Source organism: Macrotis lagotis, chromosome 1 (assembly GCF_037893015.1).
Source record: "Macrotis lagotis isolate mMagLag1 chromosome 1, bilby.v1.9.chrom.fasta, whole genome shotgun sequence".
Lineage (NCBI taxonomy): Eukaryota > Metazoa > Chordata > Mammalia > Peramelemorphia > Peramelidae > Macrotis > Macrotis lagotis.
The window spans coordinates 257,606,847-257,631,430 of NC_133658.1; the positions used below are offsets into that span (position 1 = coordinate 257,606,847).

General features: G+C 34.7%; 1 protein-coding gene across 1 annotated transcript in view; it reads left to right on the plus strand.

Annotated features, from left to right (window-relative positions):
* DOK5 (docking protein 5) overlaps positions 1–18,334 on the plus strand; it is a 152,174-nt gene extending 133,840 nt beyond the window's left edge. The window contains exons 7-8 of the mRNA XM_074210287.1: positions 11,089–11,209; positions 17,655–18,334. Of these exons, the coding sequence (XP_074066388.1) occupies positions 11,089–11,209; positions 17,655–17,719 (186 nt within the window). The 3' untranslated portion in view covers positions 17,720–18,334. The remainder of the gene's footprint in view (positions 1–11,088; positions 11,210–17,654) is intronic.
* Positions 18,335–24,584: the final 6,250 nt, after the last annotated feature.

Consider the following 24,584-nt stretch of genomic DNA (forward strand, 5'->3'; position numbering starts at 1 on the left):
AATACTAGAGTAGTTTGCCATTGCCTTCTCCAGTTCATTTTACAAAAGATTAAACTGAGGCAAATAGGGTAAGTGACTTGCCCAGGTTCACATGGCTAGTAAGTGTTTGTAGTTGAATTTGAACCCAGTTCTTTCTGATTTTAGGCCCAACATTCTACCCACTTTGTCACTTAGCTGCTGCATAGGATAAATAGGAAATAATGGAGAGGCATAGAATTAAAAGATATTGCAACATATTTTCTGTAGAAGACAGAATTTTAGTTAAGACTTAAAGGAAACCAGGAAAGCCAGTAGGTAGAGATGAGGAGGGTGGGGAACAGCCAGAGAAAATAGTTGATGTCAAGAGATGAAATGGTTTTCTTTGTTGTTGTTGAATAGCAAAGAGGTCTGTGTCACTGAATCAGTTTTTCAATAAAGACACTTGCAACATAATTTAGCATATGTTAAACAACATTTTTTTTCCCAACAAGGTCAAGGAAAAGAGAATATGTATTCGAACTTGTGAAGGCATGCATTCCTTCTCATCTTGCAATTCACTTTTAGCCTCTAGGTCAACATACACTAGCATGTGTATTCTGGGTCCAAGTGAATGACTGGGACTAAATTGTAAGACAAGAAGAGAGCTAGGTTATGAAGGATTTTGGACATCAGAGAATTTTGTTTCTTATCCTAGAAGGATAGGGAGCTGCTGGAATTTACTGAGTAGGAAAGTGACACAATTGCATCTGTGCTTTATAAACATCACTTTGGTGGTTAATGAAGGATAGATTAGAGTGGAGAGAATTGAGGCAGACTTAACCACCAACAGGTTATTGCAGAAGTCCAAATGTGAGGTAATTGGGATTTACCAGAGGACAGAAGTGGTGTATTTGAAAAATGTTCCAAAAATGAAATAGATAGGCCTTTACAACAGATTGGATGTGGTGATTGGTGATAGTAGTGATGAAAGTCAGTTAAGAGTTTTGGATAACACCTAAGTTGTGGGTCTGATAGACTGGCAGGGTAGTCTACCACTCTATAAAAATGAGAAAAGTAAGAGATAGAGAGGGTTTAGTGGGAAAGATAATGAATTTGGTTTTGGACATGTTGAATTTAAGATGTGTTCTGGACTTCCAATTTGAGATATCATAAAGACAATTATAGATACAAACTTGGAGGTCAGCAGAAAGGGTTAGGACTGGCTAGGTAGACTTGAGAATCATCAAAATAGAGAGAGTAATTAAATCTAAGAGATCACCAAGGGAAGTTCTATGGAAGGAAAAGAGAAAAGTACCCAGGATAGAACTCTGCAGTATATCTTTAGTTAGAGGACATAATGTGGATGAAGATCCAGGCATAGGGGAGTGGTCAGATAGGTCAGAGGAGAACCAGGAGAGAATGATGTCTCCAAAACTTAGATAAAAGTGAATATCAAGGAGGTGATCAACAGTGGCAAAGGCTGCAGAAAGGTCCAAGTGAATGAGAATGAAAGAAAAGGACATGGGATTTGGCAAATAAGACACCATTGGTAAATATTATGAGAGCAGTTTGAATTGAATGATGAGGGCAAAAACTTGCTTGTAAAGGGTTAGGAAGAGAGTAAGATGTGAGAAAGTGGAGACAGCTCTTGCAGTCAATCTTTTCAAGGAGTTTAGGCACAAAGGGTCAAAGAGATATAGTATGACAATTATGAAGGTGATAGACAGATATATAGAATGAATATTTATTAAGTGCTTAGTATGTTCCAAATACTATACTAAATGCTGTACAAAGTGAAGATCTCAATTTAATGGAATTTTGATTAGCTCTGGTCATCAGGATTTTAGAGGTTAACTAATTCAATTTACATAGAGGGGAAACTGAGGTCCAGAAAAGAGGAGTCCTGCTTAAGGTCACAGAGGGTTGGGGGTGGGATAGGGTACAGAATCTTAAGTAGAAAGCAAATATTTTAAAATTGAATCCAATTATATGCCCAGTGAGTCAAATTGAATGGAGGTTGAGATGCTAAAGTGGAAGTCAAGAAGTTGAAAATGTCTCAGGGGTAATAAATAATAAATAAGTTTGGTTAAGTATTTACTTTAAATTGTATGCCCGGCTAGTAAAGAAGTAATATGTAATATTTGATAAAATGGAATAGGAACATATTCCATTTCCCATTCTTTTTGTGGAAAGTAGTAAGCTAATGAGGTCAAAGATGGAGCTGACTTTTTATTTTACTAAAATTGCTCCAGATTTCTTTATAATCTATTTATTTTTTGCAGCACCTAAAACTAAACCTTTTCTATAGTAGGAGGAATTGCGTTAATTGAATGAGTGAATAGATGACTGAATGGCTATGATCATTTCCATTTGATCAATTAACAGTCATAGACCAAATGTGTTTTATGTTCTAGACACTGGGTTAGGAGTACAAAGATGAAAAGATGAAACAAAGATGTGGAAAAAATACCTTCCCTTCCTTCAGGGGATTTTGATTTTATTAAAGTGTGGGGGGATAAGTTTTGGGAAGGAGGTTATGATACATGGAAAAATCAGGGCAGTTCTCATGTAGAAGGTGACATTTAATCTGAACGTTAAAGATAACTTGGTATTCTAAGATGGAAGGAATCCTTTCTATATGGGAAACTGCAGAGACATGGAGACAAGGGATGAGGAAGATGGTGATGTAGAGGGTATTAAAAGAAAATGAGTTTGAGCTATAGTGTATATGTGAGGGGAAGAAATATTGGAAAGGTAAATTGGAGTCAGGTTGTGATAGGCTTTAAATGCTTATTAGAAGAGTTAATCCTAGAAGTACTAGAAGAATACTGGAGTATATTGAACAAAGGGTGACATGTCCAAATTTATGTTATTGGAGAATCACTATGGCAATTTTATGGAAGCTGGAGTGGAAAGAGGAGGCACTTAAGACAAGAACTTTTTGAAATAAATCTAGATAAGAAGTGATGAGGGCCTGAACTAAGTTGATAATCATGTGCACTCCCAAGGTTGTATATGAAAGATGTAGAAGGCAGGTTAACAAATCCTGAACACTTCTCTCACAACTTAATTACAGAATAACCCCCCCAAGTTATTTTGGAGTAACATTTTAGGTTTTCCACAATGTGATCTTATCCTCTTTTAGAAGTTTATTAAACACTTATTTTATCTATCTATCTATCTATCTATCTATCTATCTATCTATCTATGTATATTTATATTTAGATTTAGAGCTGAAAAGGAATTCAGATCCTTAAGTTGAACCTTTCCAATTAGATGTAGAAAAGGAGTTCTAAAGAATGCAAGTAACTTGTCTAAGGCCACTAATATAATGCATAAGAAGAATCAGAACTTGAACACCGATCTTCTGGTATATTAATATTTAATTCTACTTATGTTGTACTTCATTTCGATCAAACATAGATTTGGATCAAACATAGATTTAGAACTGCAAGCAAACTTGGAGGGTCAACACCCTCATTTTAGAGATGAGAAACTGAGGACCAGTGAAGGTTCTAATGACTAAGTCAAGGACATATAAGTGGTAATTGACATATTCAACTCCAGAACTTAAGGTTGTTGTATTGTTAGAAAGCATTGTTAATCACAAAAATGAATAAAAGAAGTATTAAGTGCTAAGGAAGATGACCATAGGGGCAGAAATCCAAAGGGATACACATGTTTGCAAACATGGGTGTTTTTCTTTGTATATGTGGTTTGGTTGGTTCTTGTCTTTTAATATCGAAGAAGACCAAAAGGACATCACTATATCTGAGATAAATTACATTGTGTCCAACTGTGGCTGATCAGATCAATAAGAGCTCAGAATGCTCTATCACAAGTTGGACACAAATAGTTCATGTGCTCATCTGGAGTGGGTACTCTAACCTTACGTACATCACGGTTCCTTTGAGGTACTTCCATTCTGCCTTCCTCATAGAGTGCAGCACCCTCACTGATGAGGGTACATCATGCTGCAATTCTAAAGTTCTTCCCTGAGACCTTCAGAGTGTCTTGGTATCGCTTATGGGGACAACAGAAAAATGTGGGTTATCCTATTACTAGAATAAAATGCAGATACTTTCTTTGCAAACATCCCTTAGAATACAACTCTACCAATTTTCTACCTGACTATAAGTTTCACTAGAACCATACTCTAAGTGTAGTGGTTCCTTAATAAATGTTTGCTGGGTTCTACTAACTGAATTGTGTCTTCCAGACTTCTAGAACAATGAAAGGTTAGAGCTGAACGGGACCTTAGAAAAGGGGCTTGAGAGGCCCAAATTGCTCCATGCCTTGTCCAGTTTTACCTAGGTAGTACCATCACAATATGAACCATGGTCTTTTGACTTTCCTGTCAGAATACTTACTCAACTCCACCCACATTGAAGCTTATCACAATCATGAAAAATAGATGGGTCATTTTTTAAGCTGTCATTAGTATAAAAATGTGGTTGAGAATGTGGGTGAGAAAGGATTGAAATTCAGACTTCTGATTACTAACATTGTCAAAACTATCCTCTGTGAAATCATATCAGAACTGAGGTTGAAGAAATGGAAAATGACTATATATATATATATATATATATCTGTACAGAAAGTGTCCCTCTGGGAGACTCCATTGGAGTTACTTACTTCCAAGAAATGATGGGTCTGTGATGAGTGCTGAATGAGGTCTTGCAGTCCTGACTGGGCTGTCACTGCAATGATTTGTACCCATCTCTGAATGAACGCAGACGGTGGTCGCAAACACAAGCATATGGTCTTTATGATTGACTGTGGCACCAAACAGGCCCATTCTTTCATGCTGTTCTATTTCAGCAAACACAGTGCTCTGCAGCTCAAACTGCTGGGTCCTGGGGAATGGCAATATGGTACAGCATTGCTGAGCAATTATGCAGTGCTCCAGAACAGCTTTTCTCATCCCAGATGGATATAAGAATTGCCTTAGATTCAGCTAAACTAAGTGAGGAATTTGGAGCAAAGCAAAAACAAAAAACAAAACAAAACAAAACATGGTTGGTGGTTAAATAGAATAGATTTTTCCTTTTGGCTTGATCCTAGGAAAAGGAGATTTCTCTCTTTTCCCTCCCCCCAAAGAAATAAAATACAGAAGCCTCTCCTATCAGCCAATCCACATCTCTCACTTTCTGCAAAGTCTAGCTTTAGAAGTTCCTTCGTCCAGGGAGCATTTCTTGATTAGACTGTAAGACTCAGACCTTAGAGTTCAAATCATAGAGATTATTTATTCATTCAACACTAATAGATCCATATTTATTTATATTAATTTATGTTATTTGGTAAGTGTTTATAAGCACTGTTTTGTTTGTGTTCTGGGTCTATCTCCAACTAGAATTAACAGCTGTGGCATTTTATAAAAGGCATTTGACTGGGAGTCACATAATCAAAGAACTAGAGAATATTTGGGCTAGAAGGAAATTTAGAGATCATTCAGTTGAACCCTTTATTGCAGCATTATAGGTGAGAAATAAAAGAGATAAAATAACTTGACCATGTCATATGGAGAATTTTATATATATAAGTAGAAAATACATACATATGCATATATGTATATATATATATATATATATATTTATATTTATATGTTATCCTGCATTAGACAGTAGAGTAGTTTGGTTGGAAGCAGGAAGAACCAACTGTCTCAGATACCGTATGATCTTGGGCAAGTCACTTAACCTTACTTGTCTCAGTTTTTCTAGTCTAAAATGATCTAGAAAAGGTACTGGCAAACCACTCCAATAACTTTCCATGGAAAGTCAGACACAACTAATATGACTCAACAACAACCATATATAAATGCTTATTCTCATCTCCTTCTCTTTTCCCCTATTATACACCATCAGGAAATAATTGTATGACATTGAACAAGTCATTTAATCTCTCTGCACCTCAGTTTCCTTATCAATAAAATGAGGATTATGGTTGCACTTCCTTTTTAGGGTTACTATGAGGATTAATTTAGATCATTATTTATAAAGTACTTTGCAAACAGAAAGTTTTATGTTAGTGTGACCTGTGATTATTCCTTTTTCCAAGCTACTATAGATGTCAACAGAGAAACTATGTTTATATCTCTTAGAAGAATCACTTTCAGTACATTCATTGGGGAGCATGGATTCAGTGTGGTTTAGGAAGAGTTAGATTTTAATTTTTGACCTGGATCTATGATTTCATTATTGCATGGAACTTCGGATAAGGAAATTCACTCTCTTATTAGTATATATCTGAACAATTATTCTTCAACTTACCCTTTAGAAAGTAGAACAGAGAAATTAAGTGACTTGTTCATGGTTGCCCAGTATAATATATCATGAATAGGGACTTAAATCCAATCAGCCTGATTCTAAAGATAGCAGTGCCTTCCCAAATGTCCATTTAAAGTTCATTATAAACTTTAATATTTTGTGGCTTTCAATTCACTTAATCTGAAAACAAGAAATAAGCTCCTATTTCTCATCAGCATGTGGTTGTTGGTTGCCTGTCTCAGGATTTTCTAAATGCCATTTTCCAGTAAATATCCTAAATAATATTTTTGTAAGAACCCAAATTTATGTAGGACTTAAAAGTTTATAAAACTTACAACTTATGATTCTGTGAGGTAGGTGGTACAAATATCATTATTGTCATTTACATAAAAGGAAATCAAGATTTACAAGGCCAAAGTGATTTATTTGGCAGTGGTCCTACCTAAATGAAGAAGAAGAATTTCAAGAAAGTAAAGTGAAATAATACAGCTTTACCAAAATTTCTATAGTTATTTATTCTGATAATCAGTAAAATAGAATCACTATTTGTATTCTACATATCAGTACAGCATATAAGTGATACTCAAGAATTGGAGCCAGAAAGCAAAACTGGACCAGCTTAAACACATTTATTTAAAAGAAACCTGTGATTTAGGTATTTAATAACTTTAAAAGTGCTCAGGAATTCATTTTCAAGGTGGCTGTATGCTGAAGGTTTCAAAAGAAGAGAGAAAAAATCACAAGTGATGAAAAAAGTGGTGGAGAAATAAATTATTAAAATATTAATACATATGCTATTTATTTATTTATCTATAGAATCTTTATGGAAATGATTCCTGTGCTTAAAGAAGGCATCCTTAATTAAAATATGAGAAACGAATAGGTTGTTGTCTACAGTATCTTCACAGTCAAACAAAAGACATCATGTTATAGAACACAAAACAATTTTAATTGTTTTTATATGTAATTATCAATTTGCATTTGCTTGGTAAAAACAAGCTTAGAAGACCACATTTCTTCTCCATGTGTCTCCTATGGAATGAGGATACATGCATGATACATGATAAGATCATCCAGGAGATCATACAGGATACCTTTATAGATTCAACCATAAAATTAAATTTATTTAATAATCTCACTATCAATGTTAAATGAAGTATATTACAGGATATAGTCATTCACCATAATCACAAATGACATCCTCTATGAAGTCCAAATGAAAGAGATATTTCCCATAAATGTGGGGAGGTTCTTCAGAAACTGTTCACAGATGGCATTGTGCCAACTGCTTTGAGACTCTGAACACTATTAGGCTTCTTAAGCATGATCTATAGTCATTCAAAAGAGATCACACAGATGAGAAATACACAGATAAAATACAGATGAGAAACTAGATGCAAGAAAATACATGTAAGTATATATATATACACACACACATAAATATATATATATATATATATATATATATATATATATATATTATTGATGATCTAAGAGTTTTGGATCATCATAATTTACTGATCAACCTCCCTCCTTCCCCAGTAAGCTTTCCCTTTTAACAGAGAAAAGCAGTTATACAAAGTCACCTAATAAAAACAAAGAGTGATAATGGGTTCAGCATGCTGTATCCATAAGTTTCCCCCTTTGCTGAGAAAAGGAAATAGTGTATCATCCTCTGTCCTCTGAGACCAAGGCTGGTTGTTGCATTTAATTTGAGTTCATCTATCTTTTAATATTTCTTTTATTTATATTATTGTAGGACATCGTGTAGTTTGTTCTCCTGATTCTGTTTCCTTCATTCTATTACAATTCATACAATTGTGTCTAATGTTATTTCTCATACTCCTTATATTTATGTGCAATACTATTCCATTTAGTTCATATATCACAATAAATTCCATGATTTTGTTGACACTATTATTCTCCTGGTATTTCTGGTTACAACAAATCATGGAATGTTAACACTAATCTCTGAAAAATCTAAATTGCAGTTGGCCCAAAGGGCAACATAAAGATTCATGATGGCTGTTGGCAGACTGTGATGTATTACTAATGATCACTTGTATAGAAGTGGTACAAAAGGAATCATCCATAATACATATGATTGTAAAGGGAGGTGAGTGACCTAACCATGTAAGGAGAGTAATAGGTAACAGATACATTGTTCACAGGTTGAACTGGCACCTATAAAGTGTTAAAAGATTCAAAGGAAGAAATTCATTGTCTTGACTAGACCCTCTTTAAGGGGTGAACATGGTCATGGATGACAAAGAATGGCATTGAACAGTGGTCATCTATAACAGATGCAGGAATTAATCACACCTGTAATTGAATAATTCATTGAAATTCATTTTGTGAAACTACAATTTAAATCAAAGGAAAATTGAGAAAAGTTGATAATTATTAAATATTTTTTAAAGAATGATCAACAAAATAATGGATTTCACCCAAGATACTTAAAATAATAGTGAATTACTATGTGAATAATTGTGTCCTTTATCAATGAAAATATAACATGCCCTATTAGTGTCAGTGAGGTGATGATATACTGGATCTGGAGTCAGGAAGATCTGGATTCAAATCCATATATAGACTAGTTGTGTGACCCTGGGAAAGTTGCTTAATCTCTGTCTGCCTCAGTTTCCGTAGTTCTCAAATGGAATTATACTAGAATGTGCCTCCGAGGGTTATTGTGAGGATCAAATGTAAAGTATAAAGTATTCCCAACTACACGGTACCTGGTACACACAGGAAGCACTTTAATAAATATATATTTTCTTACCTCCTTTCTCCCTGTTGGAGAATGTAGGTTAGAAGAGAGTCTCTGAAGGCAGACCTGAGAGCAATGGGAAGAAGTTTCAGAGAGGCAAGTTTTGTTTTGATGTAAAGGAAACTAAAAACCTTCCTTAAAATGGAGCTGTCCCAAAGTAGAAAAAGTTCTCTCAGAATGTGAAGGTTAGATAGGAATAGTTAGGGCGATGTCTGTGGGGATTCTTTTAGCAGTTTGCTTTGGACTAGATGGTCTCCATTGCCTTTTTCAAATTTAAAATTCTGTGACTGAGAAGCATTCAAAGCACATAGTGCATCACAGAGTGACTAGGGATACTACAGGAGCCAGGGACTATTTTCTTTATACAGAGAATTTACATATGTCATCACCTAAAGCCCAAAGACTCTAAGGTTATAATTGATGGATAGAATGCAGAGAGAGCAAAGAACATGGCCATGTGTAAACAAAATATTTTCAAATCATATTAAGTATAGCAGAGTTGCCATGAGCTGATGACAATTTGACTTCCATACCTTAAGCAGTTCAGTTTGGGTATCCTTTGGGACTTGTTGTCTTATGCCTATTATTCCTGTTGGATAATGCAGTGCTGAACTGAATTTATTTTCAACCATTCCTTAAAGACTTCTTTCCAGAATAAATGGGTCAGAATCATGGCCTATCCAAGAGCTTTGAATTGCTCTTGGAAATATTAAAATATTTGGAATATTTCCAGTTAAGAAGAATATTTAATTAGAACATTCCATTTCATAACTATGCTCAATTTATTTCTTGCTATCATAAGGATAGAGAATAATGCAGTGGCCTGGAAAATAAGGGCTTGACTGAATTCTCTCTCTTGAGTTTCCTTCCAGCTCTGTGCTATGTCTCATCTTCCTGCCTTACCTCATTCCTTTCCTGCACACAATTTCCTCCCTTCCCCCTTGTAACTCATTCATATCTATGCTTTTCCTAATACCTAGACCTAGTGAAAGGTTAGAAATGCTTTCCTTTAATGCTTAGATAATCGCAATTCTTTTTTTTTTTCCTGAGTGCCTCCTTCAGTGGTGCTATAACACTCAGCACTTAATTATATGCCGTCACGGATTGCTCTGTGCTTATTTCATATGTTTTAACTTTGTGACCTTACTGAGACTGTCACATTGGGAGTGGACATACTGATTGATTTCAATAGTACATTATCTCATGTATTTTTCATATTTTAATTTTCATTACATTTCCCTATAAGTATACTCACTACATGCCCTTGCTCTGCCTATAGGTCAGGCAAATGAATTGAGGTACTCCATGCATGATTCACTGGGAATGTGGTCTTAGAGGAAGCAAAGACACCCCAGAAACCCCCAAGTTTTCTAATAAGTTAAAGTGTATCTACCAGTAGAGGCAAATGTGGGCAGGAAAAGAAAGTGAGGATGCTGACAATAGGATGGACAGAGTAATGAGTCAGTGACTTGGGTAGAGATGAGCAGGATCATAGATTAATAGTGGAAGAGACTTCACAGGTCATCTAGTTCAACCCTCTTCATTATAAAGGTGAAATCCAGGGGAGGTTTAGGTAATTAGCTTGTGGTTCCAAGGATACAAAGGTAGAAAACCTCAAAGGTGTATCAAGAACATGACTCCTCTGGGTTCAAAGTTGCAAACTGTTCACTAGTCCATCAGTGAGGCAGATAGGTGATGAGTCATGGCAATGGAGATGAACAGATGAAGGAAGGTTTCAGTAGATCAAGGCTAATGGTACCAGTAAATCAAGTACTTTCTAAATACATTGTTCATGACCTCTAAGATTTTCTGCATTGGGGCAAATCCCCAGCTACTTCATGCCATTATGGATCTTATAGGATAAGAGAATTTAGAACTGGAAGGAAATTTAAAGATACTCTTGCCCAACCATTTAGCAAGTCACTTACCCTCTGGGGGCTTCTTTTTCTCATCTGTAGAACAGGAAAGGAGTTGACTCAGTGAGCTTTGGAGAATGCTTAACATATATAGATGCTACTTTGGTGTCATTTCTATACGCATAGAAAGAAGTTTTCAGCAACTTTGTCATTTATGTCTCATTTTTTCTCCCCACAGCTCCAAATGAAGATGAGTGAGAGAGCTGTCTCTCTCAGCACGATGGTGCCCCTCCCTCGTAGTGCCTACTGGCAGCACATCACTCGGCAGCACAGTACTGGCCAGCTGTACAGCTTGCAAGGTGAGCAGGATCAAGGGACACAATGTAGATATTACACCTTTCTCAGTGTAGCTTGGGATGTTATCAGCCCTTTGGGTTGGCATGAGTCCTCTGTTGATTCATGAAGAATTTGGTGAAACCTTCTTAGACACTCTACTGACTCTGAAAGTTATTTCATTAAAATAGCAAAATATGATGTCTGGCATGATCTATTCTTGGTGAAGTTTCAATTTTGAATGAACACTGATTCTTTCCCCCAATATTTTCAAATTAATTACTGTTTTGGCAGCACTAGAATATAAACTTAATGATCTAGAGCTTGCATATCTACAATCATTTACTTTTGAAATTAAGGTCAACACTTTATTGGATTATCAGACCATAGATTTAGAGTTTGAAGGGGTCTTAGGAGCCATTTAGTACAGTCCCCTCCTTTTATAGATGAGGCCTAGAAGGATGAAATGACCAGTTAAAATCAAATAAGTAATAGTCACAGTCAGGATTAGAATCCAGATTCTTTAAGTATTGGTCCTTCAATTCCATTATCCCCTTTGTGTTCATGATCTCTGAATTAGTAAGAATGATATATTTTGGAGTTAGAAGACCTGGGTATGAATTCCTTTTCTATCATTTTTTCCATATGACATCACATAACTCAGTTTTCTTATATGAAAGAGGATTCAGGTAGATGACCGTTAAAGACTTTGTCCTTAAATAATGTCTTCTAACTCTTTTAGTAGCTTGGGATGTGTTGTATATTAAGGTCTGGGAATTTTAATTTTTTGAGACAGCAGCTGGATATTTGTCTCATCATCTTGTTTGCCCTTTTTACCTCATATTTCAATTGTGTTTGTCATTTTACTTTTATTCCTCCTAGTTTGAAAGATCATCCTTAGAAGAGGAAACAGAAGAAAATTGAGTTAACAATTACAAACACTTGTTATCATGTTATCATTGCCCTCTTCACACTCCAGAGAGCAATTCTATGTTAAGTTCTTCACATTTCTACAAAGTGTTTGCCCTCGCCAAAATCTGACCCCCCACCTCCTGATTCTTTATTGTTAAGAATCGTTACTCTTCCTTGCTAGTCTGTTCATTCTAGATATGATTCTGTTTGAACTGTATTATTCTTTCTTAATAATATTCCATTGACTTCCTTTGCTTCTTTGTTCTATGCTAGTCAACTTAAATCGGACATGGTCAAGTATGTTCTTTGTACAGCCACTTCAGTATCCTTATCATTCTCCTTTTCCCTCCTCATGAATTTCATTTTTATGCAGCAAGGTGATAAATTTCCAGGCCTTGGGATATCTTCTTGAGTTTAAATCTGGACCCAGACACTAACTGTGTGATCCTGAGCAAGTCATTTAATCCCATTTGCCTCAGTTTCCTCATCTGTAAAATGAGCTGCAGAAGGAAATGGCAAACTACTTTAGTATCTTTGCCTAGAACATCCTGAAATGGTGTCATGAAGAGTCGTGTATTACTCAATAACAAGTATAACAGTTTTAAATTTTCAGAATTGCTTTTTGAGAGCTTCTGTCATCCTTTTGGAGTTTTCTTTCCCGCAGAATTTTCTTCTTCTGTTTATTATTTATGTGAAGTCTTTGAAATCTGTGTTCCCAACATATAGTGTTCCACATGATATTTGGTCTTCTTTACTTGTCACAAATTCTAAGATGAAACAGTTAATTGTAGCAGTTAATCGTAGGCAAGGTACCCATTGTCTCAACTTCAATAACTACTTCTTGTTGATCAGAATCAGGTCTAGAATTATAAAGATGTCCCCTTGTTACTTCCTCTGTTTTCTGCAGAATGAGGTTATAATTGAAACAGGCCAATACTTTCTCAATTGCTATGTTTTCAGTAGTGAAAGAGATAAAAATACATCTGACAGTTAAAGCTCTCAATCACTATTCATTCATTGCTTCATGTTAGGTTTGTGATCTGAACTAATCTGAATCAATCCTCCTTCTATGCGGTTTGTAGTAGATCATAGTATAATTTCTATTTTACCCTTCATTAACTTTTACTAATATGCTTTCTCTATCTTAGTCTGCCCTAAAGTGTGAATTTTCTCATAGAAGAATATCTTAATAAACAGGGCTACTTCTTTATCCTTTTAAAAATCTCATTTATTTAGCACATCACAACTTTTCTAAAGTTAATAAAATATATTAATAAAATTATGAAATAAAATTAATAAAAATAGTGTTGTGCCTTCATTTCTGAATGTATATTTTTTCCTTCTTCCTTAGTGTGCCCTTCCTTGTAACAAAGAATAAGAGAAAAAAAATAGCTGTTCAGCAAAACTAACCAATATATTTGTCAAGTGTGACAGTACAGACAGTGTTCCACACCTGTAGTCCCTCACCTCTACAAAAAGTGGAGGCAAGTGGATTTTCTCATCTTTTCTTCTGAGTCACATTTGGTCATTATAATTAAACGGCAATTCAGTTTTATTTTCTTGTCCTTTCCATTTAAATTGTTTTAATCATTTTGCGTATGTATTTTTCTGTACACAAACATGATTAGCAGTTTGATTTTAATAATGCATATTTTTTTAGATTCATATTTTAGTTATGTGATGATTCCTATTCCACTAAATCACATAACTACCTATAAAGCCACATTTTCTTTCTTTTTTTGAAAGTTTTTTCAAGGCAATGGGGTTAAGTGCCTTGCCCAAGGCCACACAGCTAGGTAATTATTATGTGTCTGAGGCCAGATTTGAACTCAGGTACTCCTGACACCAGGGCCGGTGCTCTATCCACTGTGCCACCTAGACACCCTAAAGCCACCTTTTCCTCCTTTCATCTCTAGCTCACTCTGCTCAATAAAATCATAAATAGTTATCTGAGAGCTTTATCATTATTTCTTTTCTTTTATATTACCACCTTTGATTTACTGGTTCTTCTGCTTCCTATATTGTACTTATCTCTATAGTATCTCGGCAAATATACATAGGCAGTTTCTTCCTCCCCTGTTTTCAATTTAATGTCCCCTTTACCAGATTCTCAAATCATTAGTCAAATATGGTTTTACCACTAACTCTACCCTCCACTTCCACTTGGGTAGATTCAACTTGTCCCTAGGCAAGAGCCCATCATTCTTATATTTTAAACCATGATGCAAAAATATGAATCCAGTTCTCAGTCATAATCTTATTAGCTAGATATTCACTTTTGAAATATATCTTCTTTCAAAGTCTTTTCTTTTAATTGGCTGTGGTGATGAAAACATCATCTGTGGCCTTACAGTCTTCTGTTCTTTGCCCAGGACTTCTAGCAATGTTATCAAGGTTCCTGCTGGTGGAATAATTTGTCCCCTCATCAATCACCAAGAGGCAGTAGTGGCTGTCAGGTTTGACAGATCTTGGATACAACCTCTGTGAAGACAGCAAATCTTCCTTTTAATTTGTCAGGTCGACAAATAGCTGCTTTGGAACCCCTCAGCAGGTAGTCACCAATTACCATTGCTCCTCTGTTCTTCCTGTGACTATTACTAGATGACCTCTCACCTGATGGGGCATGTGGCTCATCTTATTATTCCATAGAGTACAAAAAGTTACCTTCTAAGGTGGTTTACCTTTACCATCATTCTTATTATTTCATTTCAAATCTTCAGTGATCCTTATTTTTTCCTGTCTCCCTTCTGTCACATTCTTTAGTCGTCCAGTTTCCCCAAACAACCTAGGATAACCCTTTTTCTCCTACCTGTCTCTTTTTTTCTCTTTTGTTTACTTCCTAAAGTTTTTCTACTATACTTTCAAGGAAGACATATGTTCTAGTCCTTTCACATTCATTAGGATGAAGACTAATGTACACTTTTTTACACACACAGGTTTACTGGATATTGGTAGAAATAGAGAAATTTGACTCATTTTAAGGGAACACTTTGTTGTTGGTTGTGGCAAACACTCATAGCAGATTACTTATTTGGACCATGTTTTGCCTATTTGGGAGGTCTTGAGGGAGTCTCATAATTCAATGACAGTGGGACTCGACTTTTTTTTTTTTTTTTTTTTTTTTTTTTTTTTTGCACACTATAAGGTGCAGCTTCCTTGATTGCCAAACAGTATTTCTGTTCTGAGCCCTAATGGAAACAGCAACAATCCCAGTTCTTAAATGAGAATTCAATTGCCACCCAGGTGTTAGCAGTTTATTTTAATTACCCTCTTCATTCCTCCTTTTCTGCCTAAACTTAGATCTTTCTTGCAGAATAATAGCTCCTTATCCAATAATTGAGTATTTCTGAAGTTGAATTTCTTCAGAGCCGGTTGGATCATAGATCCAGAGCTAGAAAACTATTACAATGCTTTCATTGTACTATGAGAAAAGTGAAGTGACTTGGATACACATAGTATTCCACTACCCTACACAGGTTATAAAATTTCAAACCTGAATCCAAAGGACTCATCATTTCACTGGGGTAAATACTCCCTCTACTTCATTTAGATTTTGCTACTGACTACTTTTTGTAGTCATGAAAAAGTTGAACTAGCAAATCTTCATTTAATATACATTGATATTAAGGATACCAGTACTTTACATAGTGCTAAGTATTTAATGTATAGTGTTAATAATTTTATAGCCTGAAGAAGTCATTTAGATCAATCTCTTGATTTTATAGTTTAGGAAATAGAATGACACAATAAATGAAGTCACTTAATCTCTTGGTCCATCATTTTTCTGATCTGTTAAAAAAAATGAGGTTGACCTAGATGAATTTTAAGGGTTTTGCCAGATTTTACATTCAATAAGTTATAATTCAGTCATTATGAGAAAGTAGAAAAGATGCACCCCCCCAAAAAAAAAAAAAACCCTACCTGCTCTTCTTTCCCATGGTTATTTAAAGTTTTGATTGAATAAAATGAGCCACCAAGAATTGTTAACATTAATGTAATTTTTCTGATTGACAAAGCACTTTATTGGCATTATCTCATTTAATTCTTTGAATAGCTCTTTGAGGTAAGTGCTTTTATTAATCCCTACTTTAGAAATGAGGAAACAGGTTCAGAAAGGATAAATGACTTGCTCAGGGTTATTCAGCTATTAAATATCTCATTCAGGATTTGAATCCAGGTCTTCTAGATCAATAATACTGTATCTATTATGTTGTGATATAGCCCTGCCATCCCATATTCATCCCATAGTCATCCATTCAGTATAAGTACTTAGACTTAGACACACACAGACATATATACACAAGAGGGTCTCCAACAGCTTAAATTATTAAAGCTTAAACATGCACTAAAATTTTTTGATCACACTAGGGAGAGTGAATGAGATACATTTACTCTATCCTCTGTCTTTCCTCTCAGTCTTATAAGCAAAATTATTCTTCTATTGCATACTCCACAAAGAAGAAAACCCTATGGAGAGCAGCAAATTGATACATTTGAAAAGACATTGCTTCTGACATTTGGGGCATTTCTCCTGTTATCTGATATTTATTAATATAATTCTTATTGCTTCCATGGAAAGCTTGAGGAATAGATAGCAAAGGAAGTTATTGATCCAGATACCTCTTAAGAAAGTTTCAATCTTTTGTAAAATGAATCATCTAATGCTCCCCTCAACAATTCTAGTCTTAGGGAGCCATCTGCTGGTTGAGTTGGGGATTGGTGTTTTATTTTATTTTTTCCCAAGGAAGATTGGATGACTTAGAATTTATCTAATCTTTGCCTTGTTTATGTCGCATCCTCTGGTTTAGGAGACTGGAAGAAATCTTTTGACATTTTTAAGCCATAGTCAGTGAATAAATGAAATGAAATAGTTAGGTATCCTAATATATTTTGTAAGATTAATAGAAATAACATGAAGCATAACATTCAAAGAGCTAAAAGGGGCTTCTACTCCAAATGACTCAATTTATTATTGGTGAAAAAGAAAGGGAAAAATGCCTTCTCATAGAAGTAATATGTTAGCAGAAGCAGGATTTAAAACCAATCCCTCTGGCTCTAGATTCAGGGATCTTGCTGTGATCCTCCCTCCTGTCAAAAGATTATATTACAGCAAGGGGATAAAATAAAATGAAAGGCAGGATTCGGGTATGCATGTCTGGGTTCTAGTCATTGTGACTTTGGGTCAGTCACATCCCTCTTTGGGATTGAGTATCCCCACCTGCATGAAGAAATCCAAATGCTCTAAGAGTGTTAGACTATCCATTTTGAAAGGTGCCTCCAACTAGGTGGTGCAATCAAGAAGACCTGATTGAAATTTGGTCTTAGACACTTAATAGCTATGTGAGCCTGGTTAAGTAAATAAAAAAAAATTTTTTTCTCAGTTTATTCATCTATTAAATGGGAACAATAGTATCATCTACCTCCAAGAGTGCTGTGAGAATGAATAAAAATAATATTAATAAATATGTATTATCGATCTCTAATAGACTAATAATTATTATCACTTCATAACCTGATTTTTAACTTTAACCATCATTTAAAAAATTTTTTTTGGACAAGATGGTTCCAGTTCTCTGAAGCTTCACCGAACAGAGACTTTCCCTGCCTACCGATCAGAACACTGATAGAGACTGCAGTGGTTCTTGGAAACACTTGTAATTTGTCAGCCAATGGACCAACTTGGAAGAAAAAACAAAGCACAGCAACAAAAGAGCAGGGACACAAAATGAAAATTAAATACTCGCTAATTTGCTGTGATTCAGAAGTTCTGCAATATATACATATATATTTTTACCTTTGCCAAAATGAATATGCTGTGTAGATATTGAATCCTTGTTTCAGAGTTTACAACTGGACAGAAAATGAATTATATCATTGGTTGATTTTGTATGATATTGTGTCCTTTGCAAATATATGAATTTGTCTTTGTGGATTGTTGTGACTTTGCTTTCATCAGTTTTAACTGTATTATGGTTCATGCTAACAATTATCTGGCTGTTATTTCTTGTATGTTGTGCTCCACAGTTTCTAAAACTGTTGTTCAGGTTAGTTTTCGGGAACCACACTCTATTAAATGACTGATAAATCAGTTATTTGACCTGCTCTTCATAGATCAAGCTTTGTTTCAGAAATGACATTTTCCAAGGACTCTGTTAAGTGGTATTTATGAAGTTGCATTTTTTAAAGCTTTTACTTGGTTTAGAACATCTTCATAAAGAATTTTAAAATAAAACATCATTATTCATCCATTTGGCTTCTTGCATTCATTCATAGAATATCCTTGTTAAGTATATTCAATGTGCCTACACATGATGTAATGGGTTTTTTGAAAAATTTTTAATTATCCTGCCTTGTTATCCTAAGCAGAGATCTAGGTTAAGCTTCAAAAAAGTTTAACAAGGGAGGGACAAAAGTATTTTTTACCCAGGGTTTTCTAAAAGGGGAAGATCCTGGGTGGGGTTGCAATTCCAGCAGCCAAACCCAGACCTGGATTGAAGTTTTGGAAGCTCACACGTTTCTGGAAGCTCAAAAATAGGTGAGTAACTTCTTGCGACATTATATATTTTCTTCTACATCCCAGAACAATTATTGGATAAACCCAAAGAAATGAGGCAGCCCAGCTATTTTTTCTCATGCGTCTTATAAAAGAGTCATTTTTCGTGAAGTTTTCCAAATGGCATATGGTACTGGTTAAACTCAAAATGCTCATGCTCAACAACACATCAATTCCTATTTATAGAACAACTTAACGTTTAAAAAATATTTCTTACAATGATCCTGTGAGATTTATAGTATAAAAATTCATTCCCCTATTTTATAGAAGAGGAAACTGAGGCCTTAATGTGTTAAGTGACTTACTCATATTATATTCACTCTGGTTAGTTTTTAAGTGTTAGAGCCTTCTTTAGAAATAATATAGCTCCTGGATCATAGTAGTTTTTTTCCTCTCTATAACATGTTTACTCTACCAAGTTTAAAAAATTTTATGAGGTGATCTGCTCTGATCCAAAGTACTTGGCACTGCTAAGATTTTATGAATAACAGTGTATACATTTTTGACAATGCATTAAACCATTATTTTGTATTTCTGCTCACTGTCTCCTATATCTTTATGATCATTTTGACTCAAGATATTGCTCACTTCCCATCTTTTTCCCCAATCTTACTCCACCCCATGTCATATGTAATCATGGTTTTATTATAAAATACTTTAGCACAAGCTTTCCAGCTAATCATTTTCTTACCTTCATTTCATCCTTTGTGGCAAAGAAGTAAATATGGGGATTAAATAATAGAAATAAAATTAAACATATGATGCAAATTAAAAAATAAGTAAATATGGGGATTAAATAATAGAAATAAAATTAAACATATGATGCAAATTAAAAAATAAATATTCCTGAGTCAGTTCTAAAGTTAATATTGCTTATTACTATAAATTATAATATTATTTCTATTATTTAGTTAATTATAAATTATAAATATTATAATAATAATAAGGCAAAGGAATATTGCTGATTTTGTGAATCACAAATGGGAATTAGATTTGGATCAGGGAGAGAAGAACAAAAAAATCTTACAATATAGTGTCAAAGTTTCATTGAATTTCACATTATTTTGTTAGCATGGACATATCACATTATAAAATACTTCAAGTGCCAAGATAATAAAAGCTTGTTTATTGAATGAATGATTGATTTTTTTCCTTTTGATTACTACTTCTTTGCAAATTTTAGAACTTAGTAGGCAATATCTTGAATTCTTAGAGCCAAAGAATTTCCCTGGGTAGACAGCCTTCTCCAGCAGAAAGTCTCTAAACTTAAATAGCAATATCCCAAATCTTTCCATCTTGGGAGGATCTGTCAGAACACACATTCAAATGGTGTGACCTTAAAGGATCCCATATCAGTCCCTTCATTCCAGAATAAGACCTAAGACATTACATTAGAAACCCTGAGAAATTTGAGAAATGTAAGTTTTGACCTTAAACAAGGAGAATAGAGTTTGAAGTCTGTGACTTCATTCTAGTTCAAAAAAATTTCAAATCCAGTTGGTATGAAATAATGCATGTTGGAAAGCAGGTATTCTCTTTTTTCTTCCTTCCTTTCTTCCTTTCTTCCTTTCTTTCTTCCTTTCTTCCTTTCTTTCTTCCTTTCTTCCTTTCTTTCTTTCCTTCTTTCTTTCTTTCTTTCTTTCTTTCTTTCTTTCTTTCTTTCTTTCTTTCTTTCTTTCTTTCTTTCTTTCTTTCTTTCTTTCTTTCTTTCTTTCGGTTTTTGCAAGGCAATGGGGTTAAGTGGCTTGCCCAAGGCCACACAGCTAGGTAATTAAGTGTCTGAGGCTGGATTTGAACTCATGTACTCCTGACTCCAGGGCCAGTGCTCTATCTACTGTGCCAACTAGCCACCCCAGAAAGCACATATTTTCCAAGGTTATTTTATAAATATGTGGAATTCTAAGAAAATCCTGAAACACACAAGCAGAAGTTGCAGATCAACTGAAAAACCCTTGAGCAGAAATAACACATTATCCTCTGTTCTTTAAACAATTGATATTTCAGTTTTAATTATAGATTTGAAAGATTTGTTTGAAAAACTTCTTCGGAGGCTCACAGAGGCTCTTTTCAAACTAAATCCTGTCTATTGCTTAAAAAATAAAATTTGATGCTGTTTATGGTGTTCATTACAAAAACAGATAATGGAAATTTATATGGGCACTTTTTAAAGAAGATGAAGTTAATCAGTTTTTTCTTTTTGATCTAATCTTGGGTATCATTCATGAAGAGTGGTGAAATGGGGGGGGCAATGGACCACAAAGGTGTAGCAGAATCTGACCGTTTTAACTCAGTTTATTCCATCAGTTTCTTTGTGTCTATATTATGCTTGGGGCCACCTTGACTTTTTTGTGTCACTCTTAGAAATAACAGGGGCACTGATTTTAAGGGTGCTAGAAGACCTTATGGGAAAACCCTATTCTCTAAGAGCAGCTATTGTCTAGGAGGAGGGATATTGTGTTTGGGACCTAAGAGGAAGTCAACTTTTGGTTCTGAACTTATGACTTTGAGAAAGTTACACCTCATGACTATGCCTCAATTTCCCCCTCTGTAAAATGAAAGAGCTACTTTAGATCAAATGTACTTAAACTGTTTTACTTGTATTGCACTCCTTTGATAATTCAGTGATGACTGACTCCCTTCTTAGAACAATGCCTAAATAATATATTTTATATATAAGAAAACAAAAATCGGGGCGGCTAAGTGGATAGAGTACCAGCCCTGGAGTCAGGGTTCAAATCTGGCCTCAGACACTTACTAATTACCTAGATGTGTGGCCTTGGGCAAGCTACCTAACCCCATTTGCCTTGCCAAAACCTAAAAATAATTTAAAAAATAAATTATGCTGAAATGCACATCGTAAAACTTTTTTTTTTCAAAGTTCATTGACCTCAGATTAAATGCATCTAGATTAAATGATCCCTCTAGGATTTAAAACAAGGAGCCTAAAGTTTGTAGGAAAGTGAAGTGATTATTCACATTAATCTGTGAATAAAGAAATACTGTAGTCTCTTTCTGATAATGTTTGAGAAAAGAATGTTGTAGTGAAAAGAGCTGGATATTGATGGTTACAGCTATTGCAAATCAATAAAATGCTCCAAGATATTTTTTTCTTTTGCCTAGTAAATAAGAACATTTCTAAATAATTTTAAATTTTTTTAAAAAAGAATGATTTCTACAAATAATGTGTCTTTATTTACCTGTTTAGATTAGATTAGATTTCTCTGTCTCTAAACCTCAGTGACCTCATCATTTCCCAGAGAATCAATTTTCATTTCTAGTCACACGAGTATCATTTTTACATGTCCAGATGAATGTTTTCTGAACTCCAACTGTCTCCTGGACATCTCTACATGAATAATCACATCAAAACTTTCAACTTGTCTAAAACTAAATCTTTTTATCTTTCCCTCTAAACCTTCACTTTTTCTCTTATCTTTCCAGTTCCTTGCAAGGCATCAGTATTCTTTAAACCATGCTATCATACTCAACTGTTCATGCTCATTCAACCTTTATATCTAGTAATTTGCAATACAATTTGTCATCCAGATAAAAATAATTAAAAACAAAAGCCTTTAATAAAATAGAAAATTAAGAAAAGTAGATGGAGAGTATTTCTCCCTCTCCCCATAAATCTGGGGTATATTCTTTCATAAATAGTAGCATCGTCATTGCTCTTCTCACCTAGGTATCACAGATGAGGGAATAAACACAAATGGGACAAGTAAGGTAAACAAATGGAGGGACTACATAGCACCAAGGTCCCAAGTGTGGAGCAGTAAGTTTTGCCTACATTACTGCAGGTCCATTTATATTTTCTGTCATTATGTTTTATCAATTCTACTTTCTCCACATCTGTCCTTTATCTTTATTCACAATCTTTCCTGATCTCTGCATCTAGCTTCCTTCCTCCTACTTTGAAAAATACCTTATACAATTTTGCCACTTTTAACACATAGAAAACATCAATATGTTTATATCCTATATTTAGTTATATGTTCACATGTTCTAGCTCACCTTAGATTGCAAGTCCTTTGAGGGCAGGGTATGTTTGTATCACTGATGTCTATCATGTAATAAGCCCTTAACAAATTGATTAATTGATTGATCAAAATTACATCTGAATACTTGATATCTTTGATCAGCTGACTTCAAAGAGTTTTATTCATTAAGCTGACCTCAATGTGTGATTAAGATAGGGTTAGAGAAAACCAGATTTTTAAAAATAAGAAATTTAAGTTAACTGGGTTGCATCTTTGATGAAGTGTCTGAGCTATCCTTGTCTGAGAGGCATTGGGGAATTACAGGAGCGTGATTAGATGAATACAGCAGCTGGAGATAGTTATCATGGAAGGAGAGCTGGAAGGCCACAAACTACAGGAAGCCATGGAAAAAGTAGGAGATTTTTGTTCTCATTCAGAGTGTGAGAGCCATTGACCTGCTGAGAGACTCCAGGGCTTCTGAGACAGGAACAAGTAGGGTTATGTTTGAACACCAATTAAACACTGGTAGAGATGACCTTGAGTGATTACATACCTGTAAATAGACCTACAAAATTCCATTTATGGAGTATCTGCAATGTTTTGTTTGTTGCTATAACAACTAATAAGACAACCTCTGATGGCCTTCTCTCTAAGTCTTACAGAGATGCTAAGAGTAAAGAGGCTTTGGGAAGTTTTGTTTTAATAAAAAAATCAAAAAACAGAAATGAACTTTCTGTTTCAAATCTCAAAGCAAAAATCCCGTAAGTTATATGTGAAGGGAGAAAATCCAGCTCCAATAACTTGCAATTAATCTGAATGAATCCTTAGCTCAAAGGGTTATTTTAGCCTTATGTTAACCAGAAACAAAATATTTTCAGTAATAATGGGATGCTCAATTATTTTTTCTCAGTTAATTCATAAAAAAATATAGATGCTCTTTGGGTACTCTTCAGGGTCTACAAATTTTATTGAAACTACTGACTTCACATAATTCCAAACTTTGACTAACTGTTGCCCTGTCCATATGTGCTCCAACTTGATTGAGATGAAATCTCTAAGAAAATGTAGTTTTGGCATTCATCCAGAAAATAGTTTTGAGTCACATTATCTACCCCTAGACTTGAGGTAGGTGTTGTGAATGACTCAAAATAGGAATAAACTAAGTTCCTTATCTCAATTGCCTTACAGTCTGAATAAATATGAAATTTAGACATGTGAAAATGATGATAATGAAGATGAATGCCAGAATGCTTGGCTAAATACCCACTGAATAGCTCAGGAGTTCAAGGCATTTGATGAACTCAGAGAATGTGAATTTTAACTCCTGGCTCTGCCACTAGTACCTAAATAACCTTGGAAAAGTAAGATACACTTTGTAGGCCTCATTTTTTTTTTCATTTGTAAAATTATGGAGTTGGGTGAAATGACCTTTGAAGTTGTTTCAAGCTTCAACTCATGATCCAAGCACAACAAAAGGTTGTAAGGTTTTGCAACCTCAATGGAAAAAAGGTATACCATACTGATCATAAATAGACCATAAATCTGCCTAAGAGACAGAATTCATGATTTTTCATAGATTATTCAATTTTTCCTATAAAGATAAATCTAATTTTTAAATAAAAACTCTCTCTCTCTCTCTCTCTCTCTCTCTCTCTCTCTCTCTCTGTGTGTGTGTTTTGGGTGAGTGATGGAGAATATCTATGTAAGAAGTTCAAAGTCATGTATTATATACTGATCTTATATTTGTCTTCAGAAATATCCCTCCCCCAAATCAGACATATAAAGCTTGTGTTTCCTACAATTTATTCTTATGAAGAAAATTTATGATAAAAGTACTGAAGATGAAGAGGGCAAATTAGATAAGAATGCATGAAACCATTTCAATAATTAAACACCCTTCTACATACTAGTTTCTGATGTAATAATTGTGCATTTTAAGAATATCACTACATTTCC